Consider the following 22200-nt stretch of genomic DNA (forward strand, 5'->3'; position numbering starts at 1 on the left):
CCAATGTTGTATCTTCACTTTTTAATCTTTTTGACAGCAACAGTAGGGTGAGTTTTACCAAGTTAACTTGGTTCTTAAATGGGTACTTATATCAGCTGTGGGGATGGTTTTAAGATTACTCAATGCATAATAAAATATGTTCCTTATACATAGGGGTAATATAACAAGATTACACTTAATTAAATCTTCAGCTTTGGACCCCATAGTTCATCTCTCACTCCTCCCCAACAACAAGAAATTCAACTTGTGAGAACACATTTTTTTTAATGGTAATATCCTCACTTGTTTTCTAAACCTCCTTTGATCTACATCAACCTCCTCACTTTGCAGCCTAAAGATGGAGTAAATATCGGTCCTGGTTACTCTCCATAAGGCTTTAGCCCTTAATTCCAGATTAGTTGAAAAGGGCAGCAGCACTTGCTTTTGGGGTTTGGGGTATCAGAAGACATGGAGGCACAGAGGCACAGAGGCAAGTGTTTTGTGCTTCAATTCTGAAGAGGGGGAGGTTGTTGGGGGGTGGGATAAGAGGGGAGTTTCTGTAATAGATACTTATCTTACTGCCCTCAAGCCCTCAAACAAAGTCCCCCTCTGAAGAGATTATAACCCAGGGAGGGCACATTAACTCTAATCCCATGCTTTGAGGCCTAGGCACCCCATACCAATCCCCTGCCCACATACCCCCCCCCCCCCCCCCCCGATACCACTCCCTGCCCCACTGCCTAGCCCCCCATACCACCACCTAGCCCGGCTATAACTACCCCTTACCCCACTTATATCTACCCTTCTGTTGTAGGGGCTACCTTGTATCTGGCCCATGTATGAGGAGACCCTGTAGCTACACACATGGGGTGTGTGTGTGTGTGTGTGTGTGTGTGTGTGTGTGTGTGTGTGTGTGTGTGTGTTCGTGGGGGGGGGGGGGTAGCGGGGAGGGGCTTAGGGTTAGTGTTTCAATAGCACGCTGTTTCTAATGAAAAGCTTTCAGGGGTGCATACTGCTGTGTAACCGATTCCCCTCTCTGAAGAGATTAGGAGCTACATTGTTGGTTTGGTTGCTCATTTCCATGAGAGCACTGCCTCCCACCAGCGCCTGCTTGCTATTGTTATAAGGGTTGAAACACAGAGAACCAGTGTCCCCGGCTTCCTTGTAGCCTTTGTTTTACAAATCGTCCGAAATGTAGATGTCACGTCACAGATGCTTTACAAGCTCATTATGCTGGCTGTGAGGGTATAGTAAAAACAATCTGGAGCTGCATGAACTTCAGTTTGTTACATTTTGAAGAGTTGCTTTCTTCCGCTTCCTCCATTTCCTAATGCTTTAACAAAACAATCTTACATTATTTTGAGCAACATTATAGATATTACAATGAATGAAACATATTCCACTATGGTTTAAATCTAGCGTTTCATGCCCATGCACATCGAGTAGCAGTGAAATGATTTGCCACAAAAATTAGTGTATGTTAGCAATTAATTCTTTCTCATATTGTGGATGGTTATTTGCTAATGAATTGGAATCTTGTAGCATGTAGAAGAAGTACTCCCATGTGACGTTATATGTTCTACTGTAGCTACTGTTGTATAGTAGAATATGTGCTCCCAGGTGCCACAGTGGTCTAAGGCACTGCATCTCAGTGCAAGAGGTGTTACTACAGTCCCTGGTTTGAATCCAGGGTGTATTACATCCGACCATGATTGGCAGTCCCAAAAGGCGGTGCACAATTGGCCCAGCTGACTTGCCTAATTAAATAAAGGTTCAATAAAAAAATACAAATAAATGTGTGTCTGGGAGTTCACTATAACATTTTCTATAATATGTAATTCTGTGTCTACATTGCTATTCCTGACTTTAATGAATAAACCATGTACACTCCTGGGCAGCAGGGCATGTTGACTTGCATATGCGTGGTGGGGGCCACCTTACCAAATCATAGTTTATTGGTTGCGTACACAGTTTTGCAGGTGTAGCAAAATGCTTATGTATCTAGCTCCAGCAATGCAGCAATATCTAGAAATATAATAACAATGCACACATACATTCAAAAGTTATAAATAAATAACAAGAAATTAAGATCTCAAATCAAAAATCAAATTTTATTTGTCACATACACCTGTTTAGCAGATGTTATTGCAGGTGTTACGAGCAATGTCAGAGTCCGGAATATAAATTAAATCAAATTGTATTTGTCACATCCTTAGTAAACAACAGGTGTAGACTAACAGTGAAATGCTTACTTACGGGCCCTTCCCAACAATGCAGAGAGCAAAAAAGAAAAACAACCTAAAATGACACAAATGAGTAACGATAACTTGGCTATAGACATTGCCTTCAGCAAGTATTCATACCCCTTAACTTATTCCACATTTTGTTGTGTTACAGCCTGAATTCAAAATGGATTAAATAAATGTTTTTCATACCTATCTACACACAATACCCCATAATGACAAAGTGAAAACATGTTTTAGAAATGTTAGCAAATGTATTGAAAATGAAATCCAGAAATATCTAATTTACATAAGTATTCACACCCGAGTCAACACTTTGTAGAAGCACCTTTGTTGACGATTACAGCTTTGAGTCATCTTGGGTATGTCTGTATCAGCTTTGCTCATCTGTATTTGGGGATTTTCTCCCATTCTTCTTTTCAGATTTTCTCAAGTTATGTTAAGTTAGATGGGGGGTGGCTGTGAACAGCAATCTTCAAGTCTTTCCACAGATTTTCAATGGGATACAAGTCTGGGCTTTGACTGGGTCACTCAAGGACTTTCACATTCTTGTTCTGAAGCCATTCCAGCATTGCTTTGGATGCTTGGGGTCATTGTCCTGTTGGAACATAAATCTATGCCCCCAGTCTAAGGTTGTTTGCACTCTAAAGGAGATTCTCATCAAGAATTTGCTTGTATTTGACTCCATTCATTGTACCCTCTATCCTTACCCATCTCCTAGTCCCTGCCTCTGAAAAGCATCCCCATAGCATGAAGAAAAAAAAATATGTACAGGAAAAAAAAAAAAATGTATGAAATGTATGCATTCACTATTGTAAGTCGCTCTGGATAAGAGCGTCTGCTAAATGACTAAAATGTAAATGATGCTACCACCTCCATACTTCACCGTAGGGATGGTGTTTTCTCCAGACATTGCGCTTTGCATTCAGGCCAAAGAGTAACATTTTTGTCTCATCAGACCACAGAATCTCATAGTCTTTCACGTGCCTTTTTGCAAACTACAAGCGTGCTGTCATGACATTTTTTCTCAAGACTGGCCACTCTCCCATAAAGCCCAGATTGGTGAAGTGCTGTAGAGACTTGTCCTTCTGGCAGGTTCTCCCATCTCAGCCAAGGAACTCTGTAGTTCTGTCAGAGTGGTCACTAGGTTCTTGGTCACCTTCCTGTCCAAGGTCCTTCTTGCCCGGTGGCTCAGTTTGGTTGGACAGTCAGCTCAAGGTAGTGTCTGGGTAGTTCCATATTTTTTCAATTTCCCAACGATGGAGACCACTTTGCTCTTGGAAAAAGTTTATTGGACTTCATGGTATAGTTTCTGCTCTGACATGCATTGTCAACTAAGGGACCTTATATAGACAGGTGTGTTTCTTTCTGAGTCATGTCCAAACAATTGAATTGGCCACAGAATGACTCCAAGTTGTAGTGACGTCTTGTAACGGTCGTCGTACGTCATGGACCAAGGCGCAGCGGGTTGAGTGCTCATCTTAACTTTATTAGAACACGTAACAAACAAAACAAGAAAACAATCGAACGAACAGTGTTGCAGGCTAACACACAGAAGTACAACAACAACTTCCCACAAAGGGACAGGTGAAAACAGGGCTACTTAAGTATGACTCTCAATCAGCAACAACGATGTACAGCTGTTTCTGATTGAGAGCCATACCAGGCCAACAAAGAAATACACAACATAGAAAAACATAGAAATACAAAACAAGAACATTACCCAAAAACCCCGGAACACATAAATCAAACACCCCTCTTACATAAATACATATCCCATTAAACCCCGAACCACATAAAACAAATACCCCCTGCCACGTCCTGACCAAACTACAATAACCAATAACCCCTTATACTGGTCAGGATGTCACACGTCTCAAGGATTATCAAAGGAAATTGGATGAAACTGAGCTCAATTTGGAGTGCCATAGCAAAGTGGTGTGAATACCTATGTAAATGAGATATTTCTGTATTTCATTTTCATTCAATTTGCTGAAATCTCTAAAAACATGTTTTCACTTCGTCATTATGGGGTATTGCGTGTAGATGGGTCAAATGAAAATAATCAATTTTGAATTCAGGCTGTAACACAACAAAATGTGGAACTATTTAGCAGTCTTATGGCTTGGGGGTAGAAGCTATTCAGGGTCCTATTCAGGGTCCTGTTGGTTCCAGACTTGGTTAGCGTGGTGATGTGTGAACACTGAGCTGTAGTCGATGAACAGCATTCTCACATAGGTGTTCCTCTTGTCCAGGTGGGAGAGGGCAGTGTGGAGTGCAATAGAGATTGTATCATCTTTTGATGCGTTGGGGCGGTATGCAAATTGGGGTGGGTCCAGGGTGTCTGGACTGATGGAGTTGGTATGAGCCATGACCAGCCTTTCAAAGCATTTCATGGCTACAGATGTGAGTGCTACAGGGCGATAGTTATTTAGACAGGTTACCTAGGCACAGGGACTATGGTGGTTTGCTTGAAACATGTAGGTATTACAGACTGGGTCAGGGAGTGATTGAAAATGTCAGTGAAGACACTTGCCAGCTGGTCAGCACATGCTCTGTGTACGCGTCCTGGTAATCCATCTGGCCCTGTGGCCTTGTGAACCTGTTTAATGGTCTTACTCACATTGGCTATGGAGAGCAAGATCACACAGTCATCCAAAATAGCTGGTGCTCTCATGCATGGTTCAGTGTTGCTTGCCTCGAAGCGAGCATAGAATAATTTTAGCTTGTCTGATAGGCTTGTGTCACTGGGCAGTTTGTGGCAGGGTTTCCCTTTGTAATCCGTGATAGTTTGCAAGCCCTGCCACATCTGACGAGCGTCAGAGCCGGCATAGCAGGATTCAATCTTAGTCCTGTATTGACGCTTTGGCTGTTTGATAGCTCGTTGGAAGTCATAGTGGGATTTCTTATAAGCGTCCGGATTAGACACCCACTCGTTGAAAGTGGAAGCTCTAGCCTTTAGCTCAGAGTGGCTGTTGCCTGTACTCCATGGCTTCTGGCTGGGATATGTACGTATGGTCACTGTGGGGATGACGTCGTTGATGCACTTATTAATGAAGCTGGTGACTGATGTGGTAAACGCCTCCAATGTTATCGGATGAATCCCGGAACATATTTCAGTCTGTGCTAGCAAAATAGTCCTGTAGCTTAACATCCACTTCACTTCTGTATTGAGTACTTCCTGTTTTAGTTTTTGCTTGTCAGCAGGAATCAGGAGGACAGAGTTATGGTAAGATTTGCCAAAGGGGGGTGAGGGAGAGCCTTGTATGCATTTCTGTGTATGGAGGGAAGGTGATCTATAATTTTGTTGCACAGGTGACATGCTGGTAAACATGTGGTAAAACGGATTTCAGTTTCCTTGCATTAAAATCACCGTCCACGGAAGCGCGCCTCTGGGTGTTTTCTGGGCGGCTTATGGCCCTATACAGCTCATTAAGTGTGGTCTTAGTGCCACACTTAGACCACACTGCCGACCGGTCTTGACAATGTATGGAAACCTTTTCTGTCACTGGAAATGATGGTAGAGACATTGTAATTGTGTTTTATCAGCGTAAAAAACTAATTTGCAGAATTGTTCAGCAGCCTGTAAAATGGCTGCTATCCAATGCAGTGCCATCATTCAGTATGGACAGTATATGAATAGAAAAGGTGTGTACAGCAGTTGTGATATAGGGTGAGCCATGATTAGAAAACAGTATATATATACCTGTAAAGTGGGTCTGTAAACGTTATTAAAATGACCAGTGTTCAATGACTGTATGTACGTAGGGCAGCAGTCTCTAGCACTGGAGTAATATGATCAAATGTTTTGGTTCTAGTCAAGATTCTGTCACTGAGGAGGAATGGCTTACAGCTAACGAGCTGCTCTGGTACAGCAAGCCCGCCGGAGAACTACCCTTGCTGGACAGACAGGCTGGGCAAGCTTGGGGTCCTGGGGGCCAACTGAGGCCCCCAAGAGGTGGTGGTGGTGGAGCAGACCAGAGGGCCCCAATGTCCAATGCAGCAGAGGGCCCAACCAGCACCACCAGCAGTCATTCAGTCCCCCAGCTGTCGGCTTGTCCGTCACAGCCTAACGAATGTGGCCTGTCACTCACCCAGCAGAGGGCCGTCAATCAGTGCACACCCAGGAGGGAACAGAGGGGCGGGACACCGGCCCACCACCAAGATACTAACAAAGACATACTTAGAGTTGCAAGTGGTTTCAGCGCCACTTCTCTATTAAAATAATGATGGAGTGGAGCTGATAAGAGTAATGACAAAGGACAAAGAGTTAGGAGGGATGAGGGTCAGGGGGGGTTGATAGCTGGGAGTGGGTGGGAGAGCTTGGTAACTTTCATGCTTGGCTTAGAATAGAATCTCATGGGGGGGGGGGGGGGGGGGGGGGTTGTTATGTGTTTGTTGTCAATTTGTACTGGTGCTTTTTGATTTTTGATTTTTCACACCAAAATAACAATTAGTTTCAACATTTCCATTTAAGATTTATGGTAACAATTGTTGTGATTCTTTATCAACTAGAAGAGAATGTATTGTTATATTAGTTTTTTTCATGTCATGGGTTGACATTCACTTAATTTCCTGGAAATGGAATGGACCTGGAATGGGCATGTTCATACACTGACTTCATTGAGTCAGATTTGAAGAGGAAGTGTCTCTTGCCTCCTATGATTAGATTATATCAGTAGTGATTCATTCTGTATTTGGGTGAATTATATTCAAATAGAAAGCATTTTATAATTGTATTCCATTCCCTCTTAATGCCAAATGTCCAGATTTACCTTCTACTTACCACTTTCCCTCTCCATTATAAGAAGTACAGGTATCTGGATGTTTTTTTTTAAACTAACAAGGACTAGGTGTTGAATACTCTGTGGATTCCCTTCAAACTTTTGTTGTGTTGACATACTTACAGAGATATAGGATCTTAATTTGATCACCCTGTTGTTGCAGGAAATTTCCTGCACAGCAGGAAATGCTAACTTGCAGTGTATTCAAGGTTTAAAAAGGGTTCTACATTTTGTAATTTCCACTTTAATATTTCAGACTTGATTTGCCCTAACTAAAAATGTATCAACCCTTACAAAAATATCCATTAATTATAATCCACATTTCCAGTTGCCGAGGATTATTTTCTTGCTGTGAGAAACTGGTCAAATTAAGATCCTACATCTGTAGGCCTTTTGTTGGGTCAACTCAGCAGGAGGTGATAGCCAGAAATTGAACTCACACCTAAGACCATTGTTGTTACCAGCTGATCAGGACTCGCACTGTTGTCATGGTCCGCGATCTTCTCCTCAATCAGAGGCCATTTACATTTCAGTTATTTAGCAGACGCTCTTATCCAGAGCAACTGTCAGGTGCAATTAGCGTTAAGTGCCTTGCTCACGGGCACATCGACCAATTTTTCACATTGTCGGCTCGGGGATTTGAACCAGCAACCTTTCAGTTACTGGCCCGACGCTCTTAACAGCTAGGATACCTGCCACCCTGAACACAGATATAGGATACTTTATATATGAGAATGGGATATTAAAGGCATCATTGAGAGTTCCAATAGAGAAAGGGGGCTCGTACTGTTGTCCTGCATGGGTCTTCTACTGGGCTCAATCAGAGGCCCACGGTTTAGACCCACTGTTAACTGTAGTGACATAGTTAAGCCTCTGACTCTTTGCTCTCCAGTCAAACCATTGTACCAGTTACATATATATAACTGGTACAATGGTACAATAGTTATATATATATATATATATATATATATATATATATATATATATATATATATATATATATATAACTATGTGTGTGTATGAGAATAGGAAATTAAAGGCATCATTGAGGCTTCCAGTCGACTAGAGGGGAACCCTCAATCCATCTCTGATGGACTAAGGTACTTGTCTTGTCTAAAGGGGGTTGAAACAGAGGACAGATGTTGAAACATTTCCATTCACCTGATCTTGTAACCAGCCAAAAGTTGCATGTGCTGGTCATTTAACACTCACAATAGACTATCATTAATCTTATCTTGTATACTGTATCTCACAGGGAACTGAGGACAATCCTCCATTTGGACACTTTTCTGCGCAATCGAGGGACATCCTAAGAGCAAACAATACCTATCCAACCTGTCAGAAGGAGACCAAAACCTGCGTTGTAGCTGCAAAAGAGGAAAATATTTGAAAGCGTCTACAAGTCAGACAAAAGCCACTGCCCTGAGCTGTTTGTCTCCTGAGATGTACCGATGACATTAGCTAAGCCTCTGACTCTTTGTTCTCCAGTCAACCCATTGTACCAGTTATACATATCTTCTCACCCCCCCCCCCCACCACCACCCACACACACAAATAAAAAACATATTTTTATAACAAAATCTGTGAAATATTGGATATCCACAACGTTCAGCATAATGTGAAAATGTAAATCAAGATGAGTGAAGTGCATTCTGCTAATAGCAGATGCCGGTCAAGTCTTCTGTTTCAAATTGATCTTACGTTAATAAAATTATTTCGATAAATAAAGAAGTCATAGGGTATGTAGTTAGTCTATGGATTGTTAATTTATTTGAGACTTTTATGCATGGCTACACTTTTCCTCTGATTGTTTTATACTTTAACAATTCACCCTTTTAGAAATGACCTAGAGAGACCTACTTAGCAGGAGCTACGCTCAAAAGGTTGAAACCAAACCACCACATAATACGACCATCGTCAAGTAAAAACTTCTTCTTCAACCAATGTCCCTTTGGAGAAGATGAAAGGGCAGTGGAATAAGAATTGTAATATTTTTCTCGTATCTTTAACAATCCTTCAAGCTCCCTACATTACCATTTGTTATCTCGTAATTATCATATACATTAGTAACACCTGTTTTACTTAACAGCTTTTAATTAGCCCCATTGAAACGATATGCTGAAGCCACAACAAAACCATCCGACATGTAAAGGGAAGTCTGTTATTGTTCAATCACAATAAATTAACAAAATAGTTCTGGGGTATCGCCAGGCTAAGGCAGGTAAGCCATTGCCCCAATGACACCCAAAACATAACCACCCCACAGTTGTTAAATAGGAATAGTAAATTGGTATCTTACAAAATATGTTCGATTTTTTTCGATGTTAAATTAATAAATATCAGCATAACGCCTACATGTTTTTGTTTCCGTTGAGGGAAATGTAGGATACAGAAACCAATAGCCTAATTCAATCGAAAAACATTAGATGAAACCTCGGACAAATCTAAATAAAACTATATTGAAGACATCACAGTTTCCGTCAATGGTCATGGAAAGAAGCCTGGAAATGTGTTAACGTCATTAGGCTAATTCAGTTGGCTAATTCAATTCACAGCTACATGTTCAGACTTCAATTTCAAACAGAAGTCTGATCGTCAGACAAGAGACCTAGGGTCTGCCTGGTGTTAATCCTATTCAAGTCATTTTATTATCCTACAGTGAGTGTTGCACAAACATAATGTCAAATTCGATGCTATTAGGCTATAGTAACAATGAATGTACGTTTACAACAGTTTCTCTCAACTTTCCATTATTATTGTTTATTTTGTAAATGCAGTTGTTTATTTTTTGCCTGAAATGCACTTAATTCAATTAGATTTTTTAAATAAAGTAATTTACTTTTTGGCATATTTGTAACTGAAAAAATATGTATGAGGACGGGTGATGACATTGATAAAACTGGTGGCCTACAATAAATTAATAGTTAAGGATCTATAAAGAACCTAACATTATAGATGGTATTGTGACAACAAATAGTAGGCTAAGTGAATTATGAGAGATTCCCGTTTCTAGTATCCTCCGCATTAGAACAAAACTGTGAAATTCAAATGAAATTTCATTATTCGTCTCTCACCATAGAAATTATTGGTTTGAGATACGTTTTACACAGGCCTATAAGAAACCGTTAAAAGAAACAGCGGAGTTCTCCTTTGATGGGATTTGGTGCGAGTGAAAGCGAGGTATTTTGAACGTAACTGTCAATCACCGCGGTTAAGAACCGCCCATGACTGGATAGGGGTATATTTAGAGGTGGTGAGGGTGCACATTACTTTCATTCAAGCTCTAATAGCCAGGACCTAAGGATGCCTGCGTCACAAACAGGCAACTTCTTTGAGAGAAATATCAACATGCCCGCTGGATATCAGATACCGTTTTTGGGAGGTCCAGCTGGGGTACAACAGCAACAAGCCCCTTATCTTGCTGCGATGGCTGGGGTACCTTTGGCATATTCCAGACTACAGGGATACAACTTCATCCCCTATCCACACCACAGATACATTGCGAACATGGTAAGTTATTTGACAATATGTTTTCTCTATTGTATACCTAATCAATAACATTTCCAGCTAATAATCTAAATGTATTCATCATTTATCATATCAATGTCGGGAAAAGAAAGCATTCTACAGACCTTTTTAACACCAATTAAATGTAATGCGTAATTACACACTTAACAAATCAATGTGGTCAGTTACGCACTAATTTAAACATATAATCTAATCACGTTCTCTTGTGTTTTCAGAACAACTCTTTCGACCTGAAAGCTGTCTCTCCATATCATCAAGCGCTTCTCGGCCGAGGAGGTCCATTCTACCCGCAATACCGACCAGGCGCAACCGATGACCTGATCAGAGTCGCCAAGGTGGCTACCCGGGAAAGCACCAGCGCGCTCAAGGCCTGGTTGAACGAGCATCTTAAGAACCCGTATCCTACGAAGGGTGAGAAAATCATGCTTGCTATTGTAACCAAGATGAGCCTCACGCAGGTTTCCACTTGGTTTGCCAACGCCAGGCGACGACTGAAGAAGGATAATAGGGTAAACTGGGCGTCCAAGGGGAAATCTGACGAGGAGGGCGAGAGCGACGACGAGGAGGGCGAGGGCTCTCTGCAGAAAAGCCGTTTGGACGACGAAGATGAGATTGATCCTCCAACCGTAGATGACAATGAGCATATTGGACATAGAGTATCCAACTCAACGACAGAGCCGGTGGATGCGCGCCTTGTGAAACAGTCAAACGACGACAATAGAGCTAGTAGGCTCGCGGCGCATGCTGAAAATGTGGTAAAGAATGACACAGAACGCAAATCATTTCCAGCTAATCTGGAAAGTAAACATAACGTTGAGTGTCAAAAACCCAAAATATGGTCTTTGGCAGAAACAGCGACATCGGAAACGGGGAAAAAGCCACAGTACAGTGCTTGTCATCCTGGCACACAAGTTGGCAAATTCTGGGCAGAATGGGCATCAAGGAACGGACTGTACATTCCCGTATACCCTGCTCACCACATTCTCTAACAGAGCATTTACTATTTAAAACAGTCAAGGACACATTTTTACATCTTATGCACTTTAAAATACCAAATTCCATGGTGTGGGTCTACTTTTTGACGTTTAAACGTGGACTAATTTGCTAGGAAAATGCTGGGTATATGTCTGTTAGGCTACTTGTAAGACCAAAGACTCTTACAGAACATGTTATGTTATGTGTACATATGTGTATATATATTTTCGATGAACAATCTGTAAATTCGTATTTCATTTGTCTTATCACCCAAAAATATTTTGGTAAAATAAAATCCCTCAAAATATAAAATACAATTTTCGTGTGTGTTCCACTATTTTCAAGGATCAGTTCTTACAGCAGGCTATTTGGGTTGGGAAAGGTCTGGTAAAGCCACAGTCTGATTTCGACTTATGAAATGTTACATTATTTTACATTCTCGTGTAGCTTATTATAGTTTCAGACTCATGTAACATGCATATTGCCAATATATCTAATGTTAGGAAGTTTAAGCAAGCTGACTGTTGTTGAATAACAACCATCTACAAAAAGTGGGTTATAATTTAATTGATAAAACATTATAGAATTTAGATATCAAACCTAGATCTGTTAAAATTAATGTATTAGGTCAACTCATTGTTGGTCCATGCAGGGGGATAATGGCCTACACCAATGGCCTACCTTAGGCAACTGACCACATTGACCAAAAAAATAAACTGCATGTCTGTTCAAAATAATACAGCAGAACTTTAAATGAGTATAAAATATTCATAATGTAATACAAATCTATATCTTTATTGGGAGTATAAATGGAAACCGGTTAAGTGTTCTGCATCTCCAAACCTCCACCGGCAGAGAGAGATTGTGTGTGTGGTGTGTTTATGTGTGGGAGAGGAACTAACATACACAGACAACAGGAGAGCATACAGTATCTACAGTGTCTGATGGGTAAAGGAGATTCAGATGAGTTGAAGGTGAAAGACTGGAGATCCTGTCCCTTGCTAATCACATAGAATCACCCAGTTTTCCATGCCAATTCAAAGGGCTGTATCTCCACTAATCCAGGGATAATGAGAAAACCCCTGAGAGGAAAGAAGCCCCTTCACACCACCCCGAGACACACACATCCAGACACACACAGAGGGTTGAGTAGTGCCCTTTTCACAAGTGGCCCAAATGAGGTGTAATCCCAGACAGAACAGGACCCAATCTGCCACAAACTAGTGGACATATTTAATTTGATCTCATTACCTTAGTCCAAGCATGCTCTATCCAAGCACACACTTCAAAATCATGGGACATTTTCATTTCTAGTTTTAATTGTGACATGAATATACTTTTTACAGCATCTAAAAGGTCAAGCTAATGTCTTTGAGTAGCCTACCATTATGACCTCCCAAGATCATGACATTCTCACAAAAGTATGACAGAGGCTGAAGTCCACCCCCTGACTGATGCTGAAACCTCAAGGTTCTAGTCAGATACATTTATAGGGCTCTGTTCTAGTGAAGTACTACCTCCTCCTTGTGGAAAATCTGAGTATATGCCTCTGACACCAAAATATAAAACTGTAAGATAAACGGTTGGGTACTGTATGCTCCTACAATATTAGATCTGTACTTTATAAATTTAACTTGAAAATTGACCCCCAAAATGTTTCTTGATTTTTGAATGATAAAATGTTTAATGCAAAAACAAAGCAGGCAGTTTGCATTTGGCTCCCGAGTGGCGCAAATGGTCTAAGGCACTGCATCTCAGTGCTAGAGGCATACCTACAGACCCTGGTTCAATCCCGTGCAGTATCATAACCGGCTGTGATCGAGAGTCCCATTGGGCGGCGCACAATTGGCCCAGCATCGTCTGGGTTAGCGGAGGGTTTGGCTGGGGAGGCAGTCATTGTAAATAAGAGTTTGTTCTTAACTGACTTGCCTAGTTAAATAAATAAAATAAATGTCAGTTTGCATCGTCTTTAAAGGGTGACTACACTTTCTGATTTGGCCTCACTTTAGATTTGGTTCATTAAGAAATGCTAGCGGCCATGCCTGAATTCAAACCTGAGTTTATTTTGTGATGTGGTTTGATGTGATTGCAGATGGGAAGAGATAGCCAAATTATTTTGCCAATTACCTTCAGCTGACTGGTGTGCCACCTTGACAAAATTGGTTTGACTTTGGATAGCCTATCTCTGGGGCTAGTGAGGGACTGTCAATAAATTACACAATGGAAATGAGACAATATTTTCATGTTGCACATTTTTTTGATCTCAATAAATGCTTTCAATATTTGTATATGAACTTCAAAATGTATAGTTGGATTGAGGTTTTTAATTCCTTGAAATTTGGAGCTATTAGAATTTGTTCATATTGTCCCATGTACAGTGCCTTGCAAAAGTATTCACCCCCCTTGGCGTTTTTCCTATTTTGTTGCCTTACAGCCTGCTATTTAAATTGATTTTTATTTGGATTTCATGTAATGGACATACACAAAATAGTCCAAATTGGTGAAGTGAAAAATAAATAAATAACTTGCTTAAAAAAAGTATTAAAAATAAAAAACAGAAAAGTTGTGCGTGCATATGTATTCACCCCCTTTGCTATGAAGTCCCTAAAAAAGATCTGGTGCAACGAAATACCTTCGAAGTCACAATTAGTTAAATAAAGTCCACCTGTGTGCAATCTAAGTGTCACATGATCTGTCACATAATCTCAGTATATATACACCTGTTCTGAAAGGCCCCAGAGTCTGCAACACCACTAAGCAAGGGGAACCACCAAGCAAGCGACACCATGAAGACGAAGGAGCTCTCCAAACAGGTCAGGGACAAAGTTCTGGAGAAGTACAGATCAGGGTTGGGTTAATAAAAAAATATCAGAAACGTTGAACTTCCCACGGAGCACCATTAAATCCATTATTAAAAAATGGAAAGAATATGGAAGCCATAGGAGACCTGCCAAGAGAGGGCTGCCCACCAAAACTCATGGACCAGGCAAGGGGGGCATTCAACAGAGAGGCAACAAAGAGACCAAAGATAACCCTGAAGGAGTTGCAAAGCTCCACAGTGGAGATTGGAATATCTGTCCATAGGACCACTTTAAGCCGTACACTCCACAGAGCTGGGCTTTACGGAAGACTGTCCAGAAAAAAGCCATTGCTTAAAGAAAAAAATAAGCAAACACATTTGGTGTTCGCCAAAAGGCATGTTGGAGACTCCCCAAACATATGGAAGAAGTTACTCTGGTCAGATGAGACTAAAATTGAGCTTTTTGGCCATTAAGGAAAACGCTATGTCTGGCACAAACCCAACACCTCTCATCACCCCGAGAATACCATCCCCATGTTTTTCACCGGCAGGGACTGTGAAACTGGTCAGAATTGAAGGAATGATGGATGGAGCAAAATACAGGGAAATTCTTGAGGGAAACCTGTTTCAGTCTTCCAGAGATTTGAGACTGGGACAGAGGTTCACCTTCCAGCAGGACAGTGACCCTAAGCATACTGCTAAAGTAACACTCAAGTGGTTTAAGGGGAAACATTTAAATGTCTTGGCATAGTCAAAGCCCAGACCTCAATCCAATTGAGAATCTGTGGTATGACTTAAAGATTGCTGTACACCAGTGGAACCCATCCAACTTGAAGGAGCTGGAGCAGTTTTGCCATGAAGAATGGGCAAAAATCCCAGTGGCTAGATGTGCCAAGCTTATAGAGACATACCCCAAGAGACTTGCAGCTGTTAGTGCTGCAAAAGGTGGCTCTACAAAGTATTGACTTTTTTGGGGGGGAGGGGATAGTTATGCACGCTCAAGTTTTCAATATTTTTGTCTTATTTCTTGTTTGTTTCACAATAAAAAATATTTTGCATCTTCAAAGTGGTAGGCATGTTGTGTAAATCAAATGATACAAACCCCCCAAAAATCTATTTTTGGTTGTAAGGCAACAAAATAAGAAAAATGCCAAGGGGGTGAATACTTTCGCAAGCCACTGTACATACCAAACGTAAACAGCGCATTTCCCCAAACCATAGCCCTATCCTTAACCACTCGTAATTAATGCCTAAGCATAACCCTTTTAGTTGTTTTTGTTTAAACCCTGTAACCATGTGGATTAAACTCTGTAATTAACTGTGGAATTAATGGGTCAAAATTAGACGTTCATCCACATTACATCAAATCCCGACTTGAAACTATGAGATCAGGTTAGAAATAGAGTTCAAATGTATTCACAGAAGACTGAAATATAACAAAACCATTTAACATAGAAACACTGGATTTTCGTCAGAAATTTCTTTTTTAATGTTAATTATGAAAAATATTAATAACATTCCACCCATGAGGCCACTAGAGGGTGATTTGGTCATTTCACCAACACACCCACTGGGCACAGACATCAATTGAACATCTATTCCATGTTGGTTCAATGTAATTTAATTGAAATGATGTGGAAACAACGTTGATTTAACCAGTGTGCGCCCAGTGGGCAGTGGCATTTATTTTCGATAGTTTAGTGCAAAGGAGAGTAATTACAACAGAAAAACATAATAAAGGCATACTCTAGTATGCTTATGAAAACTTTCTATAACATAATACAGTAACAACCAATACTTTTTACAACAGTTTACAATGTTCAGAATACTCAGCAATATTTAATGAATATTTCATGGTAATGCACAACCTGACAGTTGTATATTGTGTTCGGCACTGGGTGAAGCCGAGTGGTTATGTGATACCATTTGTGAAGTATCGTGTTGTTTACCCTGCTCCTGCGCCACCACATGTCCATTTTCTGTCATCTCTTCAGCTTTAGCAGAAGACTCGGCTTGAGAGTCGTTAACATCATTCTCCACTGGTGTTTGAGTACCTGGTGATGGTTGTGATATTGGTGATGGTGGTGATAGTGGCTTTCCATTTTGGATCAAAGGTTTGAGTTGTTCCCTTTCCTCTTCAGGTCCTTCTGAGTTTCTCCCTTCATTGTTTCTGTCTTCTGTAGGTCTCCTCTCACACCCTAGACACTCCACACAGGGTTCCTATGGCGAAAGACACAATGTCAGCATTATGTGCATTAGTTTGTCTAAATACTAAAGTATAGCAGTATTACCGTCATGGCTGATCGAAACTTCAGAAAAATAACATACCTTTCCTTTCTTGTAGGACTCTCCATGTTTACCTAGTACACAATAAAATATGATTATTAAAAAAATCCTATGTAAAGTTTTCACTCAAATAACATCATAAAAGGAGTGTTATATACCTTTATATTTCCACAGGATAATACCCACAACACCCGTGACCAATGCAACAACCACAAAGGAATATCCTGCTATTCTTCCAGAGAATGTGGGTACTGACACTGTAAAATAAATCAAAAGAACATCACAAACAATACAACCAACTATTGTCAATCAACAATATGCCTACGGCCTATGTGTTACTTACACTAGTTTTGACAGATGTATATAGGACAGGCTATTACAGTAACCAGCCCTACTACAGAATACTGTAATACTGAGAAAATTCCTCCACACAGCCCCACCACAAGTTTTGGTTTTAGTGATGTGATTTAAACACCCAGATAAACAGTCCCCTACAACCATGTTGCACAGTTCAGGAGAATGAGTTACTGTGAAAAAGTGATGGTCAACTGACAATAACCGAATACATTTCATTGGTCACCAATTTATTATGGTTGAAGGAAAATGTTGTAATGTTTGTGTAAATTGTGTTGCGTTCATCGTGTGGACCCTGTACTTACCACAGACAATGTCAGAGGTGGATGTCCCATTGGCTTCTGCTTTGGATCCTTTGTCACAACTGAATTTTTTTATGGGGAGAATGTATTTGAGAATACTGTGCAGTTTATGAACAACATTGGTCAAATATGTGGAAAAATAATCAAGCAATAAATCAAGAAATTGTTAAGTTGTTCAACCAACTAATCAAATATAATTACATTGATTGTGACTAACAGTTACAACTGCAGTATGCTAAAATACATGTTACATAAACTCAGCAAAGAAAGAAACGTCCTCTCACTGTCAACTGCGTTTATTTTCAGCAAAATTATCATGTGTAAATATTTGTATGAACATAACAAGATTCAACAACTGAGACATAAACTGAACAAGTTTCACAGACATGTGGCTAACAGAAATGGAATAATGTGTCCCTGAACAAAGGGGGTTCAGCCACCAGCAGCCACCAGCTGCATTAAGCACTGCAGTGCATCTCCTCCTCATGGATTGCACCAGATTTGCCTGTTCTTTCTGTGAGATGCTACCCCCCTCTTCCACCAAGGCACTTGCAAGTTCCTGGACATTTCTGGGGGGAATGGCCCTAGCCCTCACCCTCCGATCCAACAGGTCCCAGACGTGCTCAATGGGATTGAGATCCGGGCTCTTCGCTGGCCATGGCAGAACACTGACATTCCTGTCTTGCAGGAAATCACGCACAGAACGAGCAGTATGGCTGGTGGCATTGTCATGCTGGAGGGCCATGTCAGAATGAGCCTGCAGGAAGGGTACCACATGAGGGAGGAGGATGTCTTCCCTGTAATGCACAGAGTTGAGATTGCCTGAAATGACAACTAGCTCAGTTCGATGATGCTGTGACACACCGCCCCATACCATGACGGACCCTCCACCTCCAAATCGATCCCGCTCATTACAGGCCTCGGTGTAGCGCTCATTCCTTCAACGATAAACGCAAATCCGACCATCACCCCTGGTGAGACAAAACCGCGACTCGTCAGTGAAGAGCACTTTTTGCCAGTTCTGTCTGGTCCAGCGACGGTGGGTTTGTGCGCATAGGCAACGTTGTTGCCGGTGATGTCTGGTGAGGACCTGCCTTACAACAGGCCTACAAGCCCTCAGTCCAGCCTCTCTCAGCCTATTGCGAACAGTCTGAGCACTGATGGAGGGATTGTGCATTCCTGGTGTAACTTGAGCAGTTGTTGTTGCCATTCTGTACCAGTCCCGCAGGTGGGATGTTCGGATGTACCGAACCTGTGTAGGTGTTGTTGCATGTGGTCTGCCACTACGAGGACAGACAGCTATCCGTCCTGTCTCCTGGTAGCGCTGTCTTAGGTGTCTCACAGTACGGACATTGCAATTTATTGCCCTGGCCACATCTGCAGTCCTCATGCCTCCTTGCAGCATGCCTAAGGCACGCTCATGCAGATGAGCAGGGTCCCTGGGCATCTTTCTTTTGGTGTTCTTCAGAGTCAGTAGAAAGGCCTCTTTAATGTCCTAAGTTTTCATAACTGTGACCTTAATTGCCTGTAAACTGTTAGTGTCTTAACGACCGTTCCACATGTGCATGTTCATTAATTGTTTATGGTTCATTGAACAAGCATGGGAAACAGTGTTTAAACCCTTTTACAATGAAGATCTGTGGAGTTATTTGGATTTTTACGAATTATCTTTGAAAGACCGGGTCCTGAAAAAGGGATGTTTCTTTTTCTTGCTGAGTTTACATGTTACATACAGTACCAGTCAAAGGTTTGGACATACCTACTCATTCATGGGTTTTTCTTAATTTTTACTATTTTCTACATTGTAGAATAATAGTGAAGACATCAAAACTTTGAAATAACACATATGGAATCAGGTAGTAACCAAAAAAAATGTTTTTTAGATTGGTGATTCTTCAAAGTAGCCACCCTTTGCCTTGATGACAGCTTTGCACTCTTGGCATTCTCTCAACCAGCTTTATGAGGAATGCTTTTCCAACAGTCTTAAAGGAGTTCCCACATATTCTGAGCACTTATTTGCTGCTTTTCCTTCACTCTACGGTCCAACCATCTAATTTGGGTTGAAGTCGGGTGATTGTGGAGGCCAGGTCATCTGTTGGAGCACCCCATCACTCTCCTTCTTGGTCAAATAGCCCTTACACAGCCTGGAGGTGTGTTTTGGGTCATTGTCCTGTTGATAAACAAATGATAGTCCCACTAAGCGCAAACCAGATGGGATGGCGTATCGCTTCAGAATGCTGTGGTAGCCATGCTGGTTAAGTGTGCCTTGAATTCTAAATAAATCACACCAGAAAAGCACCCCCACAGCATCACACCTCCTCCTCCATGCTTCACGGTGGGAACCACACATGCGGAGATCATCCATTCACCTACTCTGTGTCTCATAAAGACACGGCGATTGGAACCAAAAGTCTCAAATTTGGACTCATCAGACCAAAGGACAGATTTCCACCGGTCTAATGTCCATTGCTCGTGTTTCTTGGCCCAAGCAAGTCTTTTCTTCTTATTGGTGTCCTTTAGTAGTGGTTTCTTTGCAGCAATTTGACCATGAAGGCCTGATTCACGCAGTCTCCTCTGAACAATTGAAGTTGATATGTCTGTTACTTGAACTGTGTGAAGCATTTATTTGGGCTGCAATCTGAGGTGCAGTTAACTCTAATGAACTAATCCTCTGCAGCAGAGGTAACTCTGGGTCTTCCTTTCTTGTGGCGGTCCTCATGAGAGACAGTTTCATCATAGCGCTTGATGGTTTTTGTGACTGCACTTGAAGACACTTTCAAAGTTCTTGAAATGTTCCGGATTGACTGACTTTCATGTCTTAAAGTAATGATGGACTGTTGTTTCTCTTTGCTTATTTGAGCTGTTTTTGCCATAATTTGGACTTGGTCTTTTACCAAATAGGGCTATCTTCGGTATACCAACCCTACCTTGTCACAACACAACTGATTGGATCAAATGCATTAAGAAGGAAAGAAATTCCACAAATTAACTTTTAACAAGGCACACCTGTTAATTGAAATGCATTCCAGGTGACTACCTCATGAAGAATGCCAAGAGTGTGCAAAGCTGTCATCAAGGCAAATGGTGGCTACTTTGAAGAATCTCCATAATAAAATATTTTAATTTGTTTAACACTTTTTTGGTTATTACATGATTCCATATGTGTTATTCCATAGTCTTGATGTCTTCACTATTATTCTACACTGTAGAAAATTGTAAAAAATAAAGAAAAACCCTTGAATGAGTAGGTGTGTCCAAACTTTTGACTGGTACTGTATTACTAACAGATCTATTGTTATTATTTAACACATCACAGTTGTTAGTAAAAGGAATGAACTCAGTACTTACACTGTCCATTGCTTGCACTTGCTCTCTGCTGAGCTGTCACTGGAGAAGGTGTTTGCAGGACAGGCCTGACACACCGTGTCCCGGATGTGGTCACCTGAGAAAATATACAGCATACGGCTATAGTGACCACACGCTCACAAATGACACAATTCAGGTAGCCTAACTCTAGCAGCTCAAACCACGTAATAGAATAGAATAGAAACAGAAACGGAACAATAAAGTCCATGTCTGAATACATAGCAGGCTCACTAGTCTAGAATTCAATCGTTGCTGATAGTGTGATAAAGACGTGTTTTCTACCGGTGGAAAGTATCTCTTGTCCTGGTCCGCATTTAGTGTGTGGTACACATGTCAGGCACTCTTTACTGGAACAGTGGTGTCCTGCCTTACATATGCATTGGCTGAGGCTTGTTTTGCTCCTATTGGTACTGCCCTCAAAGTTTTTATCTGTGGCAGGAAGGAGATACAAGTGTAGTGTTATTACAAGCAGATGTGGCAGATCAACAGTAATGCCCTTGAATATGTAAACGTTATAACAAGTCTCACTTTGGTCACAGTATGGTTGCACTTTGCAGATGATCTTCTCTGTGAATGCTTCCTGGTATTCATCCTCTTGGCAGGGCATGCAGTGTGGATCAAAACAACCACTATGGTCGGATGACATCCTTGTGCCTATTAAAATAATGTATTTTTTATCATAATAAATACTCTACATACCTCTTATAGCCTAATTAAGTGTACATCCTACAAGGGTTCACTCCAGACTCTGTTTGACAAAAAAAAAATGTAAGAGGTAGTGGGAGTATATATAGGCTATAATGAATGTTATCTTCCTTACCTGGCCCACACTTGTTACAACACTCCCCATGATTCTCATACTGTGTTTCTGGATCACAGGAGTAAACTACGGGGAAAACCTGTAAACAAAATATATGTACAAAAATCCCTATTATGATCTCTTAGAAACCTCAGGTCAACTGTCGCAAGTCACAACCGCTCAACTGTCTCAACCTCAGGAGCGGTGGAAAGTACCTAGATTCACGCGCTAGAGTCTGGACTAGACAAGACCACCATTCACTTTACTTTTCTAGTACTGAGCATAGCAGCATGAACGTTTCAAATGAGATGCGAGCTAGTAAAATAACATGAAATGTAGGTATTACAGCTTTAACTATGACAATGGTGTTCTTAATCGAAAGTAAAAGTGTGTTGAATGAGCTTTCTGTGCATTTAGGAATCTTGGTTAGAAACGCATCAAAATGTACACATTTAGTCAATCACTTTGTGTTACACTCACTTTGTGTTACAAAAGAAACCTAACACTCATCCTCAATATAGGGTCATTAAATACATTTAAAGTGTAGCCTATTGTATGCTTACAGAAAATGGTGGGCATGCAGAAGGCATGTCTTAATTTACACATAATAATAGACTAAAACCTACTTACCGCCAGCATAAATAAAAGCGTAACCATTTCGATCCTTTTCGTCTTGAAACAACCCAACATATTTGCAACTTCTCAGATTCTAGGTATTCACTCCGCAGCTACTGTACAAGCAAGTCAGTCGATAACAGCTGAGCGGTGGGCTGGGCTCTGAGCA

General features: G+C 41.0%; 2 protein-coding genes across 2 annotated transcripts; one reads left to right on the forward strand and one right to left on the reverse strand.

Annotated features, from left to right (window-relative positions):
* Window positions 1-10292: 10292 nt before the first annotated feature.
* Window positions 10293-11826, forward strand: LOC106572647 (iroquois-class homeodomain protein irx-1-B). Its single transcript, XM_014147013.3, has 2 exons — window positions 10293-10516; window positions 10750-11826. The coding sequence occupies exons 1-2, from the start codon at window positions 10310-10312 to the stop codon at window positions 11521-11523; spliced, it is 981 nt and encodes a 326-aa protein (XP_014002488.1). The 5' UTR covers window positions 10293-10309; the 3' UTR covers window positions 11524-11826.
* A 3953-nt stretch (window positions 11827-15779) lies between these two features.
* Window positions 15780-22188, reverse strand: tnr5 (Tumor necrosis factor receptor superfamily member 5). The gene is given in 9 exon segments (NM_001141236.1): window positions 15780-16529; window positions 16638-16669; window positions 16754-16852; window positions 17255-17313; window positions 20600-20693; window positions 20900-21046; window positions 21146-21271; window positions 21438-21516; window positions 22047-22188. Coding segments are annotated over 9 exon segments (1065 nt in total). The 5' UTR covers window positions 22107-22188; the 3' UTR covers window positions 15780-16160.
* Window positions 22189-22200: the final 12 nt, after the last annotated feature.

This window comes from Salmo salar, chromosome 15 (genome assembly GCF_965601325.2).
Source record: "Salmo salar chromosome 15, fSalSal1, whole genome shotgun sequence".
NCBI classification, from domain to species: domain Eukaryota; kingdom Metazoa; phylum Chordata; class Actinopteri; order Salmoniformes; family Salmonidae; genus Salmo; species Salmo salar.

Excerpts from the sequence above, each read along its gene's own strand:
- LOC106572647 (XM_014147013.3), top strand. The coding sequence starts at position 10,310 with ATGCCTGCGTCACAAACAGGCAACTTCTTTGAGAGAAATATCAACATG. Across the intron at positions 10,517-10,749 it reads ACAGATACATTGCGAACATG|AACAACTCTTTCGACCTGAA; the intron begins GTAAGTTATTTG and ends TTGTGTTTTCAG.